The sequence below is a fragment of the Haematobia irritans genome, chromosome 5, assembly GCF_050003625.1.
Source record: "Haematobia irritans isolate KBUSLIRL chromosome 5, ASM5000362v1, whole genome shotgun sequence".
Taxonomy (NCBI): Eukaryota; Metazoa; Arthropoda; class Insecta; order Diptera; family Muscidae; genus Haematobia; species Haematobia irritans.
Genome location: NC_134401.1, coordinates 178,369 through 198,449, shown reverse-complemented (window position 1 = coordinate 198,449; position 20,081 = coordinate 178,369). Strand labels below are relative to the sequence as shown.

The window sequence follows — 20,081 nt, the reverse complement described above, 5'->3', positions numbered from 1 at the left end:
ATGAGACAAATGAAAAATTAACACTGATGCGAATATTTTTTAATCAAAGACAATATATACAAAAATATGCGAAAGTTGGCATACTCTATAATACTAATCAAAATATAATTAATATCAATAATTAAAATATGAATAACTTTAAATATCTCAAACATTATTTTTACATGGATAATTTGATTTCCTCCAGAACGTTGGAGAGAACATTTGGAAAATGCTCTTCGTGTATTTAATGAGAGGAAAACTTATAAAGTGCATTGAATATCGAGTGCTTGTGTTTATTGGGGTTAGTTCCTACTATGGATTAACTTAGATGAACTACTCATAATGAATAAAACAATTTTATCTGCAATCTTGTTTAGCGGAGAATTCTGCATTTTATATTTTAATTTGTAATTAGATTTTACTAGTTTTTAGATAAAAAATCTTTTGTTAGAAATACTTAAGTTACCCTGTGATCTATTTCTAGTTTTATGGGGTCTAAGTATAGCGATTTATATGATTTTTCCCGAGTCAAAGCATATTGTATTGCAATTTCATTGTCTATACACGGGCTTCGTGCCCTCTAAGTCAACTTATTTTTAATATGGCTTGAAAATAGAATCCGACTGCATTCAATGACATATTTATTGGACAAAAACAATTTAATTACGAATTTTAATGAGTTAATGATAATGGCGACGTTCAGCATTTACTATTTCCATGAGATGGAGGCAACTGCACTCAAAAATAAAAAAGTGGACCCAGCAAACAAAACGCTGTTTTCGTGTTTTATTTAGTCCCATTTATTGGAAATCAGCAAAATTAATAGGATATTTTTTTTAAAATAATGTTGATAACAAAGAGATGTTTCAGCAAAAGAACATTTGAAAGAATGGAAAAACATAGAAAAATCTAAGTATGGATTTAAAAAATATCAATAACTTAAGCCGTAATCCTACTTTTGAGTAGCTAAAACTAATTGCATAGATTTGGAATTTATCCGATTTTTTTTTTGTTTGAAGATCGATTTGGGAATTTATTTTGAAATATATAGAATATTGTACTGCAATGTTTTTATTAACATATGGATTGGGATGGCTGAATTTATTACTTCTTGTTTCCATCCGCAGATGTTTCAGGTGTAGTATAGCAATACTGTGACCAGTATTGATTGGCGTCTGTTGCTGTTGCATTACTTGAATTACCCTGTTGCTGGAATAAAAAAATTAAAAAGGTACATCAAAGAAAGTAAAAAAAAAAAAACAAAATCTTCAATTACCTGCCACCAAGACATCCACTGTTGCTGCTGTTGGGGATCCATTGTCTGCCACTGTTGATTATCTCCATAACCTATTTAAAAAAGATACAATTAATAACGAATTTATAGTTTTCTGTCTTGGATCTTTACCTTGCATATCATAATTCCAATACTGAGGTTGCCCGGACGTTCCTGATTGCTGCACATTGTATTGTTGCCACCCGTGGGGTTGAGTTTGTTGCTGCGGCTGGTAAGTGTTGTATTTTGATGAAGCTTGACTGGAGTTTGACTGAAATAAGACAATTCGCTGGAATGAGTTTTGGGGAAATTATGCACTTTTTTGCGACATACATTGTTTTTGTTGTACTTATCGTAAGACGATGAATTGCTTCCACTTGGCGTACTCTTGAAATTAGAGGAAGATCCGCCCTTATTTGAGCCACCGCGACTATCTTCGCCGCGGTGGCCATCCCGAAAATCCCGTTGATTCGTACTACCTCCGGAGCGGTAACTATCACGCCGAGTTCCTCCACCTGCACCTCTATTTCGATCTCTGTAGTCTCTATTGTCACCACCACTTCGATAGTCACGTGATCCTCCTCCACCTCCATATGAATCGTAACGATTGCCTCCCGTGCTGTACCGATTACTATTGCGGTCATCGTATCGGTTTCGATTGTTGTGCATCCAATTTGAATCGTATCGATTTCTACTGTTTTGCACCCAATTTTGTCCACCGCTACTATATCGCCGTTGGTCATAACCTCCACCATATCCTTTATTACCACCGCCGCTACCACCACCGCCGCCAGTACGTCTATCATTCCAGCGATTATCATACCGTCTACGATCATCATACCGACGGCGATTATCATTGCCATAATTATCACGACGTTCACGCTTGTCTCGTTTGGATGCCTTTTTCCCCTTTTCATTGTATTTCTTAACTTCCTCCTTAGCCTCATCACCACTCAAGTCGGTAAATATTATTTCATCAAACCAACCAAATTCTAGGGATGGGAGTGTAAAATTAGCTGAAATATAAAAGTCACATGAAAAATAAGTTTTCCATGATTTGCGAGAAAATTAAAATTGTATTTGGCAATTCGTTTTTATTGTAAATGTCATTGAAATCAACGAATTATGGAAATGGGAAACATTTCCGTTGATTTGACAGATTTATTTATTTATTTTTTTGGCTATCATATTTTAACGGTTGTCGTAGATAAAAAGAATTGTCTCAAAACCCGTCGATTTGCTTGAAAGTGATTAGGGCATTAGACTTGAAAAGGTAACATTAAATGGCACGCGTTTAATTAATTGACTTTTTCACTTTACAATCAAATGTAACGAGTGGAAGCAGTTGTTAGCTGGCGCCGTTTTATTTAAGGATATTTTCGACAAGTTTTATGAGCCTGGTACTTGGTAAAATCCTGTATAGGAAAGGAGTTTGAACAATTAATTGTATTGTTATAAAAAAAAATGTACGAAAATTTATAGAATTGAGATCGTATGGTTGTGCTTTATGCCAAAGGCAGCCAGTTTCTACTTATAAATTAACATATATATTAAATAAAATGCTTTTACTTTGTTAACAATATACCTAGGTATTTAGACAATCAAATTTATTTTCTTTGTTTTGTTGAAATCTGTTGTATAGTTAGTTGGAGTTTTTAATGTTGGTAGCTTCCAACAATATATTTACCTTGGAAACTGTGTAACGTTGACTCTCTCATTGCGTATGCATGTCCCTTTTCCTTCTTTTCATCTCGTCGACGTTTCAATTCATCCTCGGGGGGTATACAAACAACAGCTTTACGTTTAAAATCTCCAAAACCTTTCATTTTACGCCGTTGAACGGAGGCATACACATTCCCCTTTAATGATTTCGAATTTCATGTACGGAATTGTATTCATTGGTCATTTGCATGTTTTGGTTGATATCAGGTTGTATTGTTTTTCAAATAAAAAAGTAGCAAAGGCAACGTTATGGATTTCGTTGCATATATAAGTAAGTGCTGGGTTTATATTTTTGATTCATTATATAAGTATGTAGTTACACGCCACTTTCATTTTTGTATCATTGTATGTTTTTCAGAGGCATTATTTCTAAACGCAACAACGTCATATCCCATTATATATTACCATACTGTAGTCTAGACGTACCTTTTTTTTAATTTGTGTGTGCACCAATATAAACGCATTTTTGATTATCGATTTTCATTTTGAACAGTACATTACTTACATTGGCTGCTCTGCCGCTCGTCCTACATATGCATACATCGAATCTAAAGCTGATTTTGTACTTACGGCATTGTTTTCGACAATCTTAAACTATAAAGCTTACCTTTGTGTTGCAGCTTCTTTGGCTGTTTGGACTCGTCACATTTACGTCTACTTTTGTTAATGTACTCGTACAAAAATAGTTACTATTTGCGTATATTTCCTAACTTGGCATTTCACACATATAGATACAATGATATTAATAGATTCTCTGGAGATCTCCTAATGGATAATCTCTCATTCAATCCAACAATCCATGTCTCTATATGTTTGTCTATCGTTCGCTTCAATTGAGTTGGAAGTTATTTCTATGTACAATAAATGGATAATTATTGTTATCATAAATATGAAGTGTTGAAGTGTATTCAAAAATTAAAAACAACACTGCCACGGCTACTCCAAGGGTGTTACTACAGGATGACAAAAAACCACTGGTTATAGTTCTTACATTTGCAGTGTACACACATAATGTTTCAAACCTTTTATATATTCCACTACCAAATATAGAACATAATTGTGTAGAAAAAAAAAACATTTTGGAATATGATTTCCAATCACATAATGCTACAATATGGAACTATTTTGTATTTAGAACTCCCAACTACAATTGAAATGAACGATAATATAGATGCCGGTTCCCATATTTTACATATTAAAAATTATTTTCATTTATTTTTACCTGATCAAGAATAAAATTTCGGCGACGTTTTACTGCAATATCCTCCAACGAAGTCAGAACATTGAAACAAAGCTCATAAATCCGATCAAATCGTCCTTTGTGCACTGATTTTCGGGGTTCGCCGTCAACCTTTAGAAAAAGAGATACGAGTTAAAAAAAGATATTAATTCATTTGTAGATTGTGATGTAACGTACCGTCATTTTGGAAATTAGCGAATCCGATCCAATTACATAGTATCGCTTATCGGGATTCTCTTTTATATGGTTTAAAACCCATGTTGTTTTACCAGCACCCGGTAAACCAACCATTAGTATTACTTCACAATCCTTCCTACTATCTGGTCTTTGTGGACCTGACATATACATTTCTTCAGGAATCAAAGCAATCAATTCGTAATTGCTTAATAGAGACATAACTTCACGGGGTACTGGATGTATTTCTTCGTATTCATCTTCTTCGTCAACTGCTTCCATCTTCTGGCGTTTCGTTGGGGATGGTCCACAGTCATCCTCTTTAGACTTATCTTCGTTCTTCTTTTCATCTTTGGTGATATTTATCTCTTCACCTAGTGTAGTAGAAGATTATTTCAATTCTACGCTCAGACATCAAGATATATTTACCTTCTTTTTTATTTTCAGAAACCGTTATTTTTTCTGTGTCTTGTGCCATTTCCACATCGTCTTCGGACATTTCCTTAGCTTTGCAATCATCACTACTATCTCCTTTTGGTAATGTCTGCTTATTGTCGGTATCGCGTTCTTGAAGGTTTTCATTGTTTGACTCTTTACCATCGCCACTCTTTGCCTCTTCGTCCTTAGCACCACAGTCAGTTGTTGCTTCCTTATTCTGATCTTCTGTGTTCTTGTCATCTTTGTTAGATTTTTCTTCAACTTTATTATTTTCTGCTTTTTCTACATCTTTGTTATCGCAAATTTTCTTTGGTTTACGTCTTTTGCGTACCTTGCGTTCCATATTTACCAGAAGGTTATCATTGTCGGCAAAATTGACTTGATACTCATAGCCTTTAGTCAAAATGTGGGGAAATAATGCCATTTCATCTCCCAAGATACTTTTATTAAACTCAAAAGCGATGCCCAAATCTTCACCATTTAGAGTATACTTAATAGTACAGGGTGAACTTTCCAAATCTAAGTAGCAACCAACAACATCATCTAACTGGTAGGATTTTCCGAAATCTGAAAACTGTCCATTTGTAGCTTTCCGTCCTGTCTCACAATATGCAAATGAATTTTCTGACTCGCCGAGCAAAAGAGAAGAATTTGGAATTGAAAATCCAACACGAAAACCTTTAGTATACGGCTCATCTCGAAAAGCATTTTCCCGCCCAATGCTTGATTCTTCTGACAAACGAACTTCGAAGCAAACTTTGCCTTCTCTTACGCCATAATTTGCGCGAGCTCCAGACCATATTAATGAGTATACGTCGTGGTTCATAGGTTTAGCAGATGTAAATGTAACCGGATCGATACGAAGATGTAAATCCGAATCGTCTAAAATATAAAAAAAAACAGTACTTTTGCATTATGTCCGCCATATATTTAGTATAAATAACATACACCAACTTAATCCAAATTGCTTATCTTCAATTGTCGGTTCGTCTTCGGGTGTAGATGTATCCTCTACAGCTTTAGGACTGGCTGCTTTAGTTCCGCTGCTGCGTCGTTTTGGAGAGCGGGACCTACAAGGTGAAGGTGATTTGGATTTTGAGCGAGATCGAGATCGAGATCGGGAACGAGAACCAATTGATTCATTGTTTTTTAAGGAAGATTCCCTAATGTCATTCGGGGCATCAGCAACGTCTTCTGCGGCGTCCATTTTATGCTCCTCCTGGATCTCCCGTCTTTCAGTTTCGTCATCCTTGCTAGCATCCTTTTCAGCTTCGACAATGCATTGCTTTTGTTCTTCAGATTGTTGGTCAGCCATGTTGGAACCATTTGTAGGTGCGCCAAGAGTATCATGTTCAGATGTTCCCAATGGCTTTTCTTCTAACTTTTCTTCATTAGATATTTCTGCCTTTGTTTCGGAAATATATTCATCTGGCACTTTATCATGTTTTCCTTCCGGGAATTCTTCCTCCTCCAAGGTCTCAAGTACTTCACTCTCCTTCTTAACCGGTGAGGGAGAAGGAGATCTTGTCATTGACCTTGTGCGTCTACTTCGACGACCAGGAGTGCCGGGGGAGGGGGGTACATCTGTAAAAATTATGTATACTATCATATATTTCTGTTTTTATTTTGTTGCACAGGTAAATGATTAAAAACGTTATTTTCTATATATTGAATTTTATAATAGTTCGACAATCGTAGTAGTAAGCGATTTAATTGAAATAGTCCCGTTAAGCACATGTAAAATGAGTTTAATTAGGCTCATTTAATTTTGTTTTTTTTTCTTCACCGGGATGTTTTTTGGTTTAAATGAAAGTTGGTCGGGAGCTTTCCCATCGTAGTTTTCGGCAGGAAATTGCACACATTTAACATGGCATATAGTCTACATTAACTATCTCATTGTATTGTTTGACATTAAATTGATTTGTCAGTAGGCAATAGAGGTACCAAGGTATATTTAGGAAGGTAGTTTCAAGCATGATACAATGATTATAAGGTAGCCTTATTCCGTCAGGTGACTTTGAACGGCTCATCATAATGTCAAAAATATTGTTGACATTTTTAAATTATGTTGTTGGAATTAACGTCTTAAATTTCAATTGTATTTCAAATTCGGAAATGAAACGGAAAATGCGAAAGTGTTGTCTGTGTAACAAGCGGGTAAATGGTGAAAATGGTAAATTTTTTTCTATTCCAAAAACAAAAAAAAAAAACTAACTTATAATACCCTGTTCCACAGTGTGGCGCAGGGTATAAACATTTCTCATGAGCAACACAAAATCAAAACAAACATTTTTGTATTTGTTTATTTACTTTTTACCGACATTTAGTTTGACGTTATGATGAGCTGCTTTTATGTTTTTGTTGTTATTTTTGTTATACAGAGGCTACCTTACAATCATTGTGTCATGGTTTCAAGCTATCAGATGATTACAATTTTTTCATTTGAGCAGAACTTTGATTGTCGGTATCTGCTTAATGGCATAGGCGTAGCTAAAGGGGTTTTATGGGTTTTTCATCTCCCCCTACCAAATACCATTCAGTATTTCTTCAAATCATGATTATATATCATTGAATTAAATATTATGGTTTCTTCCCATCTATAAGAATTTATTTGTTCTCTTTTTGAGGTATCTTCACAATGAGCACACATCGTAGCTTTTACCCCCTACGAAAATGTTGCTAGCTACGCCAATGTTTAATAGACAATTGTGACAAATAAAAATAAAAATTCAAAATAAAATTGTTTTATACAAAAAATTTTCAATTTGCTTTAAATTTATGACAGAAAAGTATCGAAATAAATTATCCTCATAATTGATGGTAATAATTACTTCAATTATTCTTGTAGACCTATCATATTTCGAAGCATACATCGATCATTTCCAGATTTTCTCTATTTTAAATTTCCAACTTGTTGAACATATTGTTCAACAAGTGAGAAATTTAATTCAATTTGACTGACAATCAAAGTTTCAATATGGCGACTGACATTTTTGTTTTTGTAATACTAAAACTACCTTACTAAATCTGCCTTGAGAGGTACGTTGTAGATATTGTAATATATTTATTTGATTATTAATTATTATTATTAGTTTTTAAGAAATATTTGAAGTTTAACCTATCCTACCTTTTGTGACGAATATGGCCTCCGTGAGGCTATGTTACTAAAAAGTTGAAATAAATAAAAAAGTAAATATACACAGCAGAAAAAGCGTCGCTAAAAAGATTACTGAAAATGTTCTTTTTGGATCCGAAAGTGGTGCAAAATGCAATTCAATTATTATTTAATCAATTAAGCCCTGTTGGACCATATATTGATAGTTTTGAAATAAAGTACAGCAAAACTAAATTAACAAATACGCAAAAAAATAATAATTCATAAAATAATGCGATATTTTCAATAGCTGATAAACTACGCGCATTTCTTTCCCTAAACACAAAAAAAAAACAACACCGCATTATGAGTTATTATCAGTAATGATGCAAAGGCAAAGTTAATTGTCGTAATTAAAATACTAAATTATTTTAAGTTTTAAAGCGCCTAAACTTACCGAAAAGTTCTTATAATTGGAGGGAATTGCATTCCATAATCTGGATAAACGAATTATGAATGATCTTTAGAAAACAAGGTGTGAGAATGTTTCTATCTATTCATTTGAGTATTACGAGTAGAGCTTAAAAAATAAAAAGATTGGAGGTTCACCATGTTTTAATGCTAAAGAAAAAACAAAGGCATCTTATACTTAGGAAGTGCCCAAAGGTACAACCAAGGAATTGATGTGTGAAATACACATAATTACGACGAGTAGAGCTCAGAAAATAAAAAGATTGGAGGTTCACCATGTTTTATAATGCTAAAGAAAAAACAAAGGCATCTTATACTTAGGAAGTGCTCAAAGGTACAACCAAGGAATTGATGTGTGAAATACACATAATTACGACTGCAGTTACGACCGTAGACATACCTTAAAATATTGTGAAAAGAAAATTCAATCGAATGTTTGGCCTATTAGAGCCGGTATATACCTCAGCTCCGTACATTATAGTAACGAGTGAGCCAACATGTATTTTATTTGCGTAGACAACATTGTATGGAACAAATGTGGGCAATATGCTGCGCAAATACAAATTCGAGTCAATTTGATACCCAAGAGAAGTTATGTCATCTGTCGAAGAAACTATATGATTCTGTGCAGTAATACTTTACTCAAATCAAGAGCGGTGAGAATACATGGGTTGATAGAGGTTATCAAGTGCCCGCCTAATGTCATCCGTCAATATGGACTTGTCACCATTTGAATAGCCGTTCCACTGAATTTGCATCACTTCTTAAGGTGTGATTCGAATTCATTGTTTTGGATGTGAATTAAAAAAAATTCTTAATATATTGCCTAATTATTAATTTTTGTAGTATTTTTATGATTTCTAATGCTTTGAATGCTTGTCTGAAACGTTTGACATCAAGTATTTTCAAAAATTTGCAAATTTTCTAGACTGGATTAGCATTTTTAGAAAAAATTTTTATAATTTGTACCATTGCATTAATTCGTAATCTGTTTTTAACATATTTGAGACAAAAAGAAATTGAATTAAAAGCACTTCCTGTGTAGTTAAAATAAAGTACATCTTTGGGAGGATATTTTTGGACGTGCTTTTAAAGTTGTGCCTTTGAACCAATTTATTGCTGGTATATGGCAGCTATATCTAAACCTTATACAGAATCTTTCATATAGGAGTTTGTTTCCTAAACAATACCAATAAATCATAACCATTAAACAGAATGAGGAACAAAAAATTAAATATTTTCAAGTGGAAAGCATTATTATTTTATAATAATGCAAATTGGAAGAATATATCCTCAGCAAAGTCGAATATACTCCGCGTCAATGTGAGGACCAAAACACGAATGCCTGTTAATCAAAACTCCAAACATCCTAACTGATCGACGAATTCAACCACATTTCGGCCAATCATAACATTAATATTGATGGATTAACAACCAAAAAGCATTGCCTTCGTCATAGTTCACATTATTCTCCAAAACATTTGGAAGAAATCAGCGTGTTAACACTTCTAGAAAATTCAAAATTATTGCAATGTTTTCCGATCAAGGTATTGAAACAAATCGAAATAAATGCCTTGGTCAAACCGAGTGAGACAAGTCCTACCAGAGTTGAAATTATCACGAATAGAGTCCGTCAGATGCAAAAGCAACAATGTCGTGCTACGTGTTTTACGAAATTCCTGTTGATTTCCACCAATTCTCTGACTAAACCGAAAGAGAATTTGGTCCTTAATCAAGTACACACATAACTTAGACAATGTATGAAGTATCGAGATGGTCCTCAAGTTTCCAAGTCCACATAGGAATCAGAACAACTCTAGCCATTTTCCACGCGGTCGGATAAATCGATGTAGTCAAAATAGAGTTAATTAGGTTCAAGACAACTTCTGAGTTTGGATAGCCATATTGCAATTTCCCTTCGTTTACATTTGCCACTTTTTGAACAATATTTCAATATTAATTTATTTCAATTAAAAAAATAATAATAATATTGAAAGCACATCGTTTAATGTCTTGCTTGAAACTAAGGATTGAGAGGTGCTAAAAATCAGGTTATTTTAGTTATGTTCGATACGACACTATTGTAATATATTGAGAGAGCGCATTGAGTTTTCTTTCATAGAAAAATTTATGTGTCTTATTTGTTATACATCAACAGCATTTTGTCTTTCGCAAGGATGGTAGTTTTCGTTCATTATGACTGTCCCTTATAGAGCATGTCGGGAATGTTAAAGTTATCGGTCTCTTCAATAGGTTTTGACCAGAACTGAGACTGGTAAATACATGCCGGCACTACTCCTGCACCGGTCATGGTGTTGATCAGTTTTCCTTTGGGCAGTAATTACTAGTAGATAAAGGAACACCAGGGAACACTTATAACAAACAAATTGTTTTATTGATTCTACCCTAACAGAAACCGTACTGGACTCAATTCAAATCCATATAATGAGATCCAGAGAAAATCACTATTTGTGAACAATACATACTAATAAATAATTTTATAGAAAAATTGTGTGTTTTCACAGCTTGCTAGCTTTCGTTCCATATAAATGATTACAGCCCGATTCTGCTTTCACATAAAAATTAGGTTCTCTTTCCATAGCGTGCATTAATGTCAGCGTAAAGAAGTACTAGGAGTTTATTTCAGTTATTGTTGATTTCCCGCTTACGAACATAAGATGCTTAAGAGTTGAATTCATTTATAATTTTAATGACATCCTAGGTATTAAGAGTTTTATAACGCTCTCGACTTTAATCATACTCATGTTTTTAGTCAGGTTCTATAGGTAAATTATTCATAAAATTATTCGTGAGTCACGACATTTTTCGTGAGTCGCGATATTTTTTGTGAATCACGACATTTAAAAGGTATTCGTGCGTGAGTACAAATTTTCTTTTCGTGAACGTGCGTGAGCGTGAGTCCTACCAAAAAAATATCGTGCGTGAATAAGATTTCTCCGTCGTGAGTGTGCGTGAAGTTGTCAAAAATTATTAAAATATTGGTGATGAAATAATATGTGGCCACATACTCTAAACATTGGTAGTAGTACAATATAAGAAAATTCGTTTAAAGAATAATCTGGACCGCTGTCTTAAAACTTAGTAGTTTGTTTACAATAGTAATTAGTAACTATCAAAACAAAAATTTGTTATTTGTGTGTTGCCTTTCCCAAAATTCTATCAAATTGGAAAAGTCTGTATTTCTAAACATGACGGGGGTTGCTCTGCAAATATTCCATGGATGCATTTACCTATTTCACAACTAAAACAATATGGCAACTACACTCCGAAAAGAAAATGAAGATTTAATCGCACATGATGGAAACCACAATTTATATCATGGGTCTGGGGAAATTGTAGCAAAACTGGAAAAGGATTTTGTTACACTTTGAACACACTTACCACCTCCTTCCAAATGTGCCCTTAAACGCTCAATTAATACAGCTTTGACACCTTTATAATCCAGGCCACGCGTCTGCAATTCATTGCGCAGATCGACCACCTTCATTTTGTCCAGATTTGCTAAATCCATTCTGCATATGCATTAATTTACAAATACACGATATATTTAATGCAATTAATTTAACAGCGGTAAGAAAAAAAAACTATTTGACCACTTCTTCGTTGCTAAAGGAAAACCGACGCTCACAAACAATCAGAACTCGAAGGCGAGGGAAAATTTTTCTACCTTCCCGCTTGAAACTAGTACAACGGCGGCCCACACATGGTACTTTATTGGGAGATCCCTAAATTGACGCCGTCAAGACTATAAATATATGACAGCCCGCACAAACGATTACCCAACATTTGCACAACGTAAGCGTGCCGTAAGAAAATGAAATTTCATTCACACTCACGCACATTCACGAAGAAAACCCAATAAACACAGGATGAGCGTTTTTCAAATGCAACAACTTTTCAGTTTGAGGGTAAATATAATTTTTAACATAAATTCAACTTGACTTGAAATATAATAGTATATCTCTTTGCAGAAAACTAAAATTATGGATTCTACGTTCTTGAAAACATTAAAAAGCTGACCAATGAAAAAATGGTGCACAATTAACTGGAACTGCTTCAAATAGTTTATAATAATTGGTACGTCAATATGAAAAATAAATCAACACTTTTAAGAAGTCATTAAATTTAAATCTCTTTGCAGAAAACTAAAATCTTTGGATGCTACATTCTTGCAAACAATAAGAAGCTGACCAATGAAAAATGAGTGACTTATCGACAAGAAAAAGTTTCCAGAAACGTTACAAGTGCAACCAATTAAAATTGTTAAAAACAACAAATTGTTGAAATCAACAACTTCTGGATGAAAATGTGCATCACATAGTCAGTTTAATTCATATGCTATTATCAGTTTAAAATGGATATTTTGTGAATTCTTTCTGCTGGAAATCAATTCTAACACGCGGTCCAGTACGTTCCTAATTTCAAATTGCCCGCATGTTAATAAAAGGAAGGAACCAAAAGGAAGGAAATCGAATTATCAATGCAAAAGTGTTTACTAATAATGTTTAAGATATTTAAAGTTTTGTTGTTTGTTTTTTTTTGTTCTTATTTGTTGATATGTTTAATAAGATTATTATTTATCAATTGGTATTGTAGTGTATTATGTAGTGTAGTGTATTATTATATATTTTATTTTGATGAAAATGAATAAATTATACAAAATTGATAGAATTTTGGCAATTTGAAGTGGGGATATCATTCATACAAATTTAGGTTGAAAAGTATTTGCAACGATGTTAATTTTGAATTTGACTCGCATCGAAAATTGTTTGACAAATTATTGAGTAGCGATGCATTTCAATTTGAGGATAATACTTGAGATATTATTGCTAATGTGTTGAATTTCGCTGTTGAGGGTAATGTCTGTTTTTTGTTGAGAACGCGATTTTCTCAACAATTTCTCAACTTGAATATTACCCTAATCCTTTGGAAAAATGTTTGAAAATTTGTTGAAATTTAGCATTTTTCAAACGTTTGTGTTTATTGGGAATGTTTATTCACGCACGCTCACGCACAATACGTTTGGTAAACACTCACGCACGTTCACGAAATGAAAATCAGTACTCACGCACGAACTCTTTTTAAAGACTCACGCACGATTCACGACAATTAACGAGACTCACGACATTTCCCAACCGGGAAAGAGCAAAGATAACAACAATAATAAATAGAATATAGTTCGACAGCTAAATAAAATTCTGTTAACATATCTGAAAGAATTAAATCTTGATTTGTTTTCGTGAGCGTGAGAAATTTTATTCACCCACATTCACGAACCGATATTTGTTTTAGTCCCATTCACGCACATTCACGAAAGTTGCTTCAGATTTTGTTGTTTTGTTGAGTGGAGTCGAACTTTGTTGAGTGCTGCAATGACAAAACCGTTTGCGTGTGAAAACGAATAAAAACGGTGCAACACTGATATAAAATCAAAACAAAAGAAATTTGGCGGAAATATTTCGATATTGGAATTTCGACTTTTGATTTTATATATTTGTATTGATCTTACTTCTACTTCAGAGTACAAATTAATTACATCCTCAACAGAGTTTTTAACTCGCCGTTGGTCATTTCGTCCAAGCAACGATGCTGTAACTTCTTCATCGTCGTCAGAAGAACTACTCTCCAATAGCGCATCTACAATGGTGTTGGCCAAAAAAAAAAACGCATTTGCATTGTGCTATTATATTAAAAATATTTAATATCGAATTTTGTTGTCGCGGCACTAAACAATTGATAGCTTCTTCTTGGTAAATTAATCAGCTGTGTTGAAGAAACCACAATACACGCGTCACGCACTTTCTTTTGTATTTGCAACAACGCTATTATTTAGGTCGAAGAATAAAAGCGTCTTCAGCATCTGATTGAAAGTGTAACCATCTGCACCGTAGACCAGCTACGGTGTAAAATGGGTTGCACTTTTGCTCTTGCGATGGGTAACACCTCGTCAATCGAGCGTGCACATTTTGGGTAGGCTGCACTGAATTTTCCATTCGAACAAAAATTTTTGATTTATGGGGGTAAGGTGTAAAATATGCAACATATATATTTTAGCAATCGAAATCACCATTAGCGTGTACTAAGTTCGAGTTTATCCGCTAAAATCAAAAATAAATCAGTAAAAGTATAAAATTATACCTATTTGATGCAAATTTTAATATAACTTGATGGGGAATAGCTCAAATCTAATTTTTATAAAGTTTATAAGCTTTAAAATGGATCATAAAAGAAAAGGAATCGTGAAAAATTGCGATTACTTTTCTCTTTTAATACAACTTTGTACCCTTTAAGATGGGTATTAAGTTCGAGTTTAAGCTGAGTACTATGTTCCGTTTTCAAGCTGAAAACCAGCTTGTTTTCACGGTTACTTTTTTAATTAACTAATTTAGAAATATAAAATTATTTGCAGTCAATTCCTTGGATCTTTTCCATCCATAATTTGCAGAGACTTGATAAAAATGTTATCGTCTTCATATATATTTTTGCACTTTTAATTTAGTGTTTTGGTGAAAAACTCGAACATAGTACTCACCTTTAGCCGCTAAAATCGTCATTTTTTCACCATTACTTTTTTTTTAATAATCCATTTTAAAGAATACAAACTTGAAAATTTCCTTTGGGAAATTCACCATCGAGTTATAATAAAATTTGCAACAAATATGTATAATTTTATGTTTATACCCTTCACCACTACTGTGGTACAGCGTATAATACGTTTGTGCATTTGTATGTAACGCCAAGAAATAATTGTCATAGACTCATCTTTTAGTATACCGATCGCCTTAGAATTAAATTCTGAGTCGATTTAGCGATATCCGTCTGTCCGTCTGTCTGTATATGTAATTTTGTGCACAAAGTACAGGTCGCAGTTTAAGTCCGATTGTCTTCAAATTTGACATAACGTCTTTCTTCGGGTAGAAGACAATCGCTATTGATTTTGGAAAAAATCGGTTCAGATTTAGATATAGCTGCCATATATAGTTATCACCGATTTGATCATAATTCACGTATTTATGAACCGACGTTCTTCAAATTTTGTACATCTGAATGCCAAATATCAGCTAAATCGGTTCATATTTAGATATAGCTCCCATATATATCTTTCGTCCGATTTGGACTTATATGGCCCCAAAAGCTAGAGTTTTGCCCTGATTTGCTTCAAATTTTGCACAACGAGTACGTTTAATAGTATTGTTAATTGCGCAAAATTTAGTGGAAATCGGTTCAGATTTAGATATAGCTCCCATATATATCTTTCGACCGATTTGGACTTATATGGCCCCAAAAGCCAGAGTTTTGCCCTGAGTTGCTTGAAATTTTGCACAAGGAGTACGTGTTATAGTATTGTTAATTGTGCAAAATTTAGTTGAAGTCGGTTCAGATTTAGATGTAGCTCCCATATATATCAAACGTGCTACTCTGATTTACGTGAAATTTTGCAGAAGGAGTAGAATTGAACTTGAAACTTTGCACAGGCAGTAGAATTAAGGTTCTGCATATGCGTGTTTATTTTGGTTGAAATCGGTTCAGATTTTAATATAGCTCCCATATATATCTTTCGCCCGATTTTCCGTCATATGACCACAGAGGTCAAAGTTGTTATCCGATTTACGTGAAATTTTGCACAGGGAGTAGATTCAACATAGTAACTATGCATGTGAAATTTGATTGCAATCGGTTCAGATTTCGATATAGATTCCATATATATGTTTTTCCTATTTAGGCAAAACTGGCCGAAATACCTACATTTTCCTTATCAAATCGCCACTGCCAAGTCGAAAACTTATCAAAATTACTCAAATTTTGGCCCCAAAAATATGGCCCCAAAAGCCAGAGTTTTGCCCTGAGTTGCTTCAAATTTTGCACAAGGAGTACGTGTTATAGTATTGTTAATTGTGCAAAATTTAGTTGAAGTCGGTTCAGATTTAGATGTAGCTCCCATATATATCAAACGTGCTACTCTGATTTACGTGAAATTTTGCAGAAGGAGTAGAATTGAACTTGAAACTTTGCACAGGCAGTAGAATTAAGGTTCTGCATATGCGTGTTTATTTTGGTTGAAATCGGTTCAGATTTTAATATAGCTCCCATATATATCTTTCGCCCGATTTTCCGTCATATGACCACAGAGGTCAAAGTTGTTATCCGATTTACGTGAAATTTTGCACAGGGAGTAGATTCAACATAGTAACTATGCATGTGAAATTTGATTGCAATCGGTTCAGATTTCGATATAGATTCCATATATATGTTTTTCCTATTTAGGCAAAACTGGCCGAAATACCTACATTTTCTTTATCAAATCGCCACTGCCAAGTCGAAAACTTATCAAAATTACTCAAATTTTCCTATTACTCTATTACACATCTATCGACCGATAAATCATAAATACACTTTTGCGAAGTTGCCTCAAAATTGGTTCATATTTAAATGTTTCCTATATTTTTTTACTAACATTGTGTTCCACCTCAGCGCATTAGCCGACTTAAATGTAAAATCTATAAGTATTGCAGAACTCTGTACAGATCTGCTCAGATATACAGAATATATGTGTATGGATTCATATAGCAACCAACACATTGGACGGATTTGATATGGTATCGAAAATGTGGACTTACAAAGTGGTGAAGGGTATAATATAGTCGGCCCCGCCCGACTTTAGACTTTCCTTACTTGTTTTTTACTGATTTAGTTTTCACTTTAGCGGCTAAACTCGAACTTAACCCTCTAATTCCCCAATTTTTTTGCCAGCTGAGTAAATTTTCAATGATAACGACACAAAAGCAAGAAAACTAAACAAGAAAAATGTATTCGGTAAAATTCAGTATATGCAGCAAAGCCTCTTGAACAGTTTTAACTAAGTTTTCTTTTTATTTTACCCACTTTTGTTGTCTTAAAGTGCGTTTTACTAAAAGCTTCCTTATTAAATGAAGCCCGCCTACAGTCGGGATTGGGCATTAGAGGGTTAATACTCACCTTTAGAGAAAATATTTGTGTATCGAGATTGTCGTCTGGCAAATTGTTCCTTTTTTCTTATAAAGGTTCTTATAAACCAAAAACAAAACCTTAGTTTGCAGATTTTCAAATGTTTGTGGTTATTATGAAAAAATGTTTCTTCGAAAGAAATGATTTTTATTTTAATTTAGAAGTTTATTTATTATCTTATGATCACTTCTAATAACGAAAAAATTTAAAAATTTAATTTCTGTAGAAAATGTTCTTTTCAATAGGAGATTTCATCAAATCATTTTTTTTGTCAAAATATTGTTTCTATAGAAAATTTTGTCAAACTTGTATACCCAGAGAAAATTTTATAGAGAAATAAAATTTTGAGAATATTGTATACATAGGGAAAATTTTGCCAAAATTTTATTTCTATAGACCATTTTGGCAAAATTTAATTCATAGAGGAATGTTTTATTTCTGTAGAACATTTGATCAAAATTTTATTCCCAAGAAAATTTTGTCAAAATTTTATTCCTAAAGAAAATTGTGTCAAAATTTTATATCTACAGAAAATGTTGTCGAAATAATATTCCTAGAGAAAATAGTGTCAAAATTTTATTCCTAAAGAAAATTGTGTCAAAATTTTATTTCTGTAGAAATAATGTCAAAATTTTATATCTACAGAAAATGTTGTCAAAATTTTATTCCTAGAGAAAATTGTGTCAAAATTGTATTCCTTCAATATTTTATACCTAGAGAAAATTTTGTCAACATTTTATTCCTATAGATGTTTTTCTAGATTTTATTCGTATAGAAAATTTTGCCAAATATTATTTCTATTGAAAATTTTGTTCCTATAGAAATTTTTGTCAACATTTTATACCTAGAGAAAATTTTGTCAAAATGATATTCCTATAGAAAATTTTGACAAAATTTTATTCCTATAGAAATTTTTATTTCTAGAGAAAATTTTGTCAAAATTTAATTTTTATAAAAAATTTTGTTAATTTGCGAAGTATCTCTTAGCTGTTGAAGTTAAAGAAATATAATAATTCCATGAACTAAAATAGAGTTATATTGGCTTGGGGGTAAGGTGTAAAATATGCAACATATATATTTTAGCAATCGAAATCACCATTAGCGTGTACTAAGTTCGAGTTTATCCGCTAAAATCAAAAATAAATCAGTAAAAGTATAAAATTATACCTATTTGATGCAAATTTTAATATAACTTGATGGGGAATAGCTCAAATCTAATTTTTATAAAGTTTATAAGCTTTAAAATGGATCATAAAAGAAAAGGAATCGTGAAAAATTGCGATTACTTTTCTCTTTTAATACAACTTTGTACCCTTTAAGATGGGTATTAAGTTCGAGTTTAAGCTGAGTACTATGTTCCGTTTTCAAGCTGAAAACCAGCTTGTTTTCACGGTTACTTTTTTAATTAACTAATTTAGAAATATAAAATTATTTGCAGTCAATTCCTTGGATCTTTTCCATCCATAATTTGCAGAGACTTGATAAAAATGTTATCGTCTTCATATATATTTTTGCACTTTTAATTTAGTGTTTTGGTGAAAAACTCGAACATAGTACTCACCTTTAGCCGCTAAAATCGTCATTTTTTCACCATTACTTTTTTTTTAATAATCCATTTTAAAGAATACAAACTTTGTGAAAATTTCCTTTGGGAAATTCACCATCGAGTTATAATAAAATTTGCAACAAATATGTATAATTTTATGTTTATACCCTTCACCACTACTGTGGTACAGCGTATAATACGTTTGTGCATTTGTATGTAACGCCAAGAAATAATTGTCATAGACTCATCTTTTAGTATACCGATCGCCTTAGAATTAAATTCTGAGTCGATTTAGCGATATCCGTCTGTCCGTCTGTCTGTATATGTAATTTTGTGCACAAAGTACAGGTCGCAGTTTAAGTCCGATTGTCTTCAAATTTGACATAACGTCTTTCTTCGGGTAGAAGACAATCGCTATTGATTTTGGAAAAAATCGGTTCAGATTTAGATATAGCTGCCATATATAGTTATCACCGATTTGATCATAATTCACGTATTTATGAACCGACGTTCTTCAAATTTTGTACATCTGAATGCCAAATATCAGCTAAATCGGTTCATATTTAGATATAGCTCCCATATATATCTTTCGTCCGATTTGGACTTATATGGCCCCAAAAGCTAGAGTTTTGCCCTGATTTGCTTCAAATTTTGCACAACGAGTACGTTTAATAGTATTGTTAATTGCGCAAAATTTAGTGGAAATCGGTTCAGATTTAGATATAGCTCCCATATATATCTTTCGACCGATTTGGACTTATATGGCCCCAAAAGCCAGAGTTTTGCCCTGAGTTGCTTGAAATTTTGCACAAGGAGTACGTGTTATAGTATTGTTAATTGTGCAAAATTTAGTTGAAGTCGGTTCAGATTTAGATGTAGCTCCCATATATATCAAACGTGCTACTCTGATTTACGTGAAATTTTGCAGAAGGAGTAGAATTGAACTTGAAACTTTGCACAGGCAGTAGAATTAAGGTTCTGCATATGCGTGTTTATTTTGGTTGAAATCGGTTCAGATTTTAATATAGCTCCCATATATATCTTTCGCCCGATTTTCCGTCATATGACCACAGAGGTCAAAGTTGTTATCCGATTTACGTGAAATTTTGCACAGGGAGTAGATTCAACATAGTAA

The 20,081-nt window shown here is 33.2% G+C and overlaps 1 protein-coding gene across 2 annotated transcripts; it reads right to left on the bottom strand.

The window, feature by feature from the left end:
- Positions 1-911: 911 nt before the first annotated feature.
- LOC142241712 (uncharacterized) lies at positions 912-12,066 on the bottom strand. 2 transcript variants are annotated; one of them, XM_075313495.1, is made up of 10 exons: positions 11,797-12,066; positions 5,778-6,431; positions 4,821-5,711; positions 4,395-4,765; positions 4,200-4,328; positions 2,943-3,114; positions 1,589-2,271; positions 1,388-1,526; positions 1,259-1,329; positions 912-1,191 (listed from the first exon to the last, which is right to left on the bottom strand). In XM_075313495.1, the coding sequence occupies exons 1-10, from the start codon at positions 11,924-11,926 to the stop codon at positions 1,087-1,089; spliced, it is 3,345 nt and encodes a 1,114-aa protein (XP_075169610.1). In that variant the 5' UTR covers positions 11,927-12,066; the 3' UTR covers positions 912-1,086. The 2 variants fall into 2 exon arrangements, with proteins under 2 accessions (XP_075169610.1, XP_075169611.1); XM_075313496.1 differs by having other exon boundaries at positions 5,778-6,413.
- Between the last annotated feature and the right edge of the window lie 8,015 nt (positions 12,067-20,081).

Coding starts and splice junctions, on each gene's coding strand:
- LOC142241712 (XM_075313495.1), bottom strand. CDS start 11,926: ATGGATTTAGCAAATCTGGACAAAATGAAGGTGGTCGATCTGCGCAAT. Junction 6,432..11,796: donor GGCACATTTGGAAGGAGGTG/GTAAGTGTGTTC, acceptor AATATATGATAG/TATACATAATTTTTACAGAT. Junction 5,712..5,777: donor GCAATTTGGATTAAGTTGGT/GTATGTTATTTA, acceptor TTTATATTTTAG/ACGATTCGGATTTACATCTT.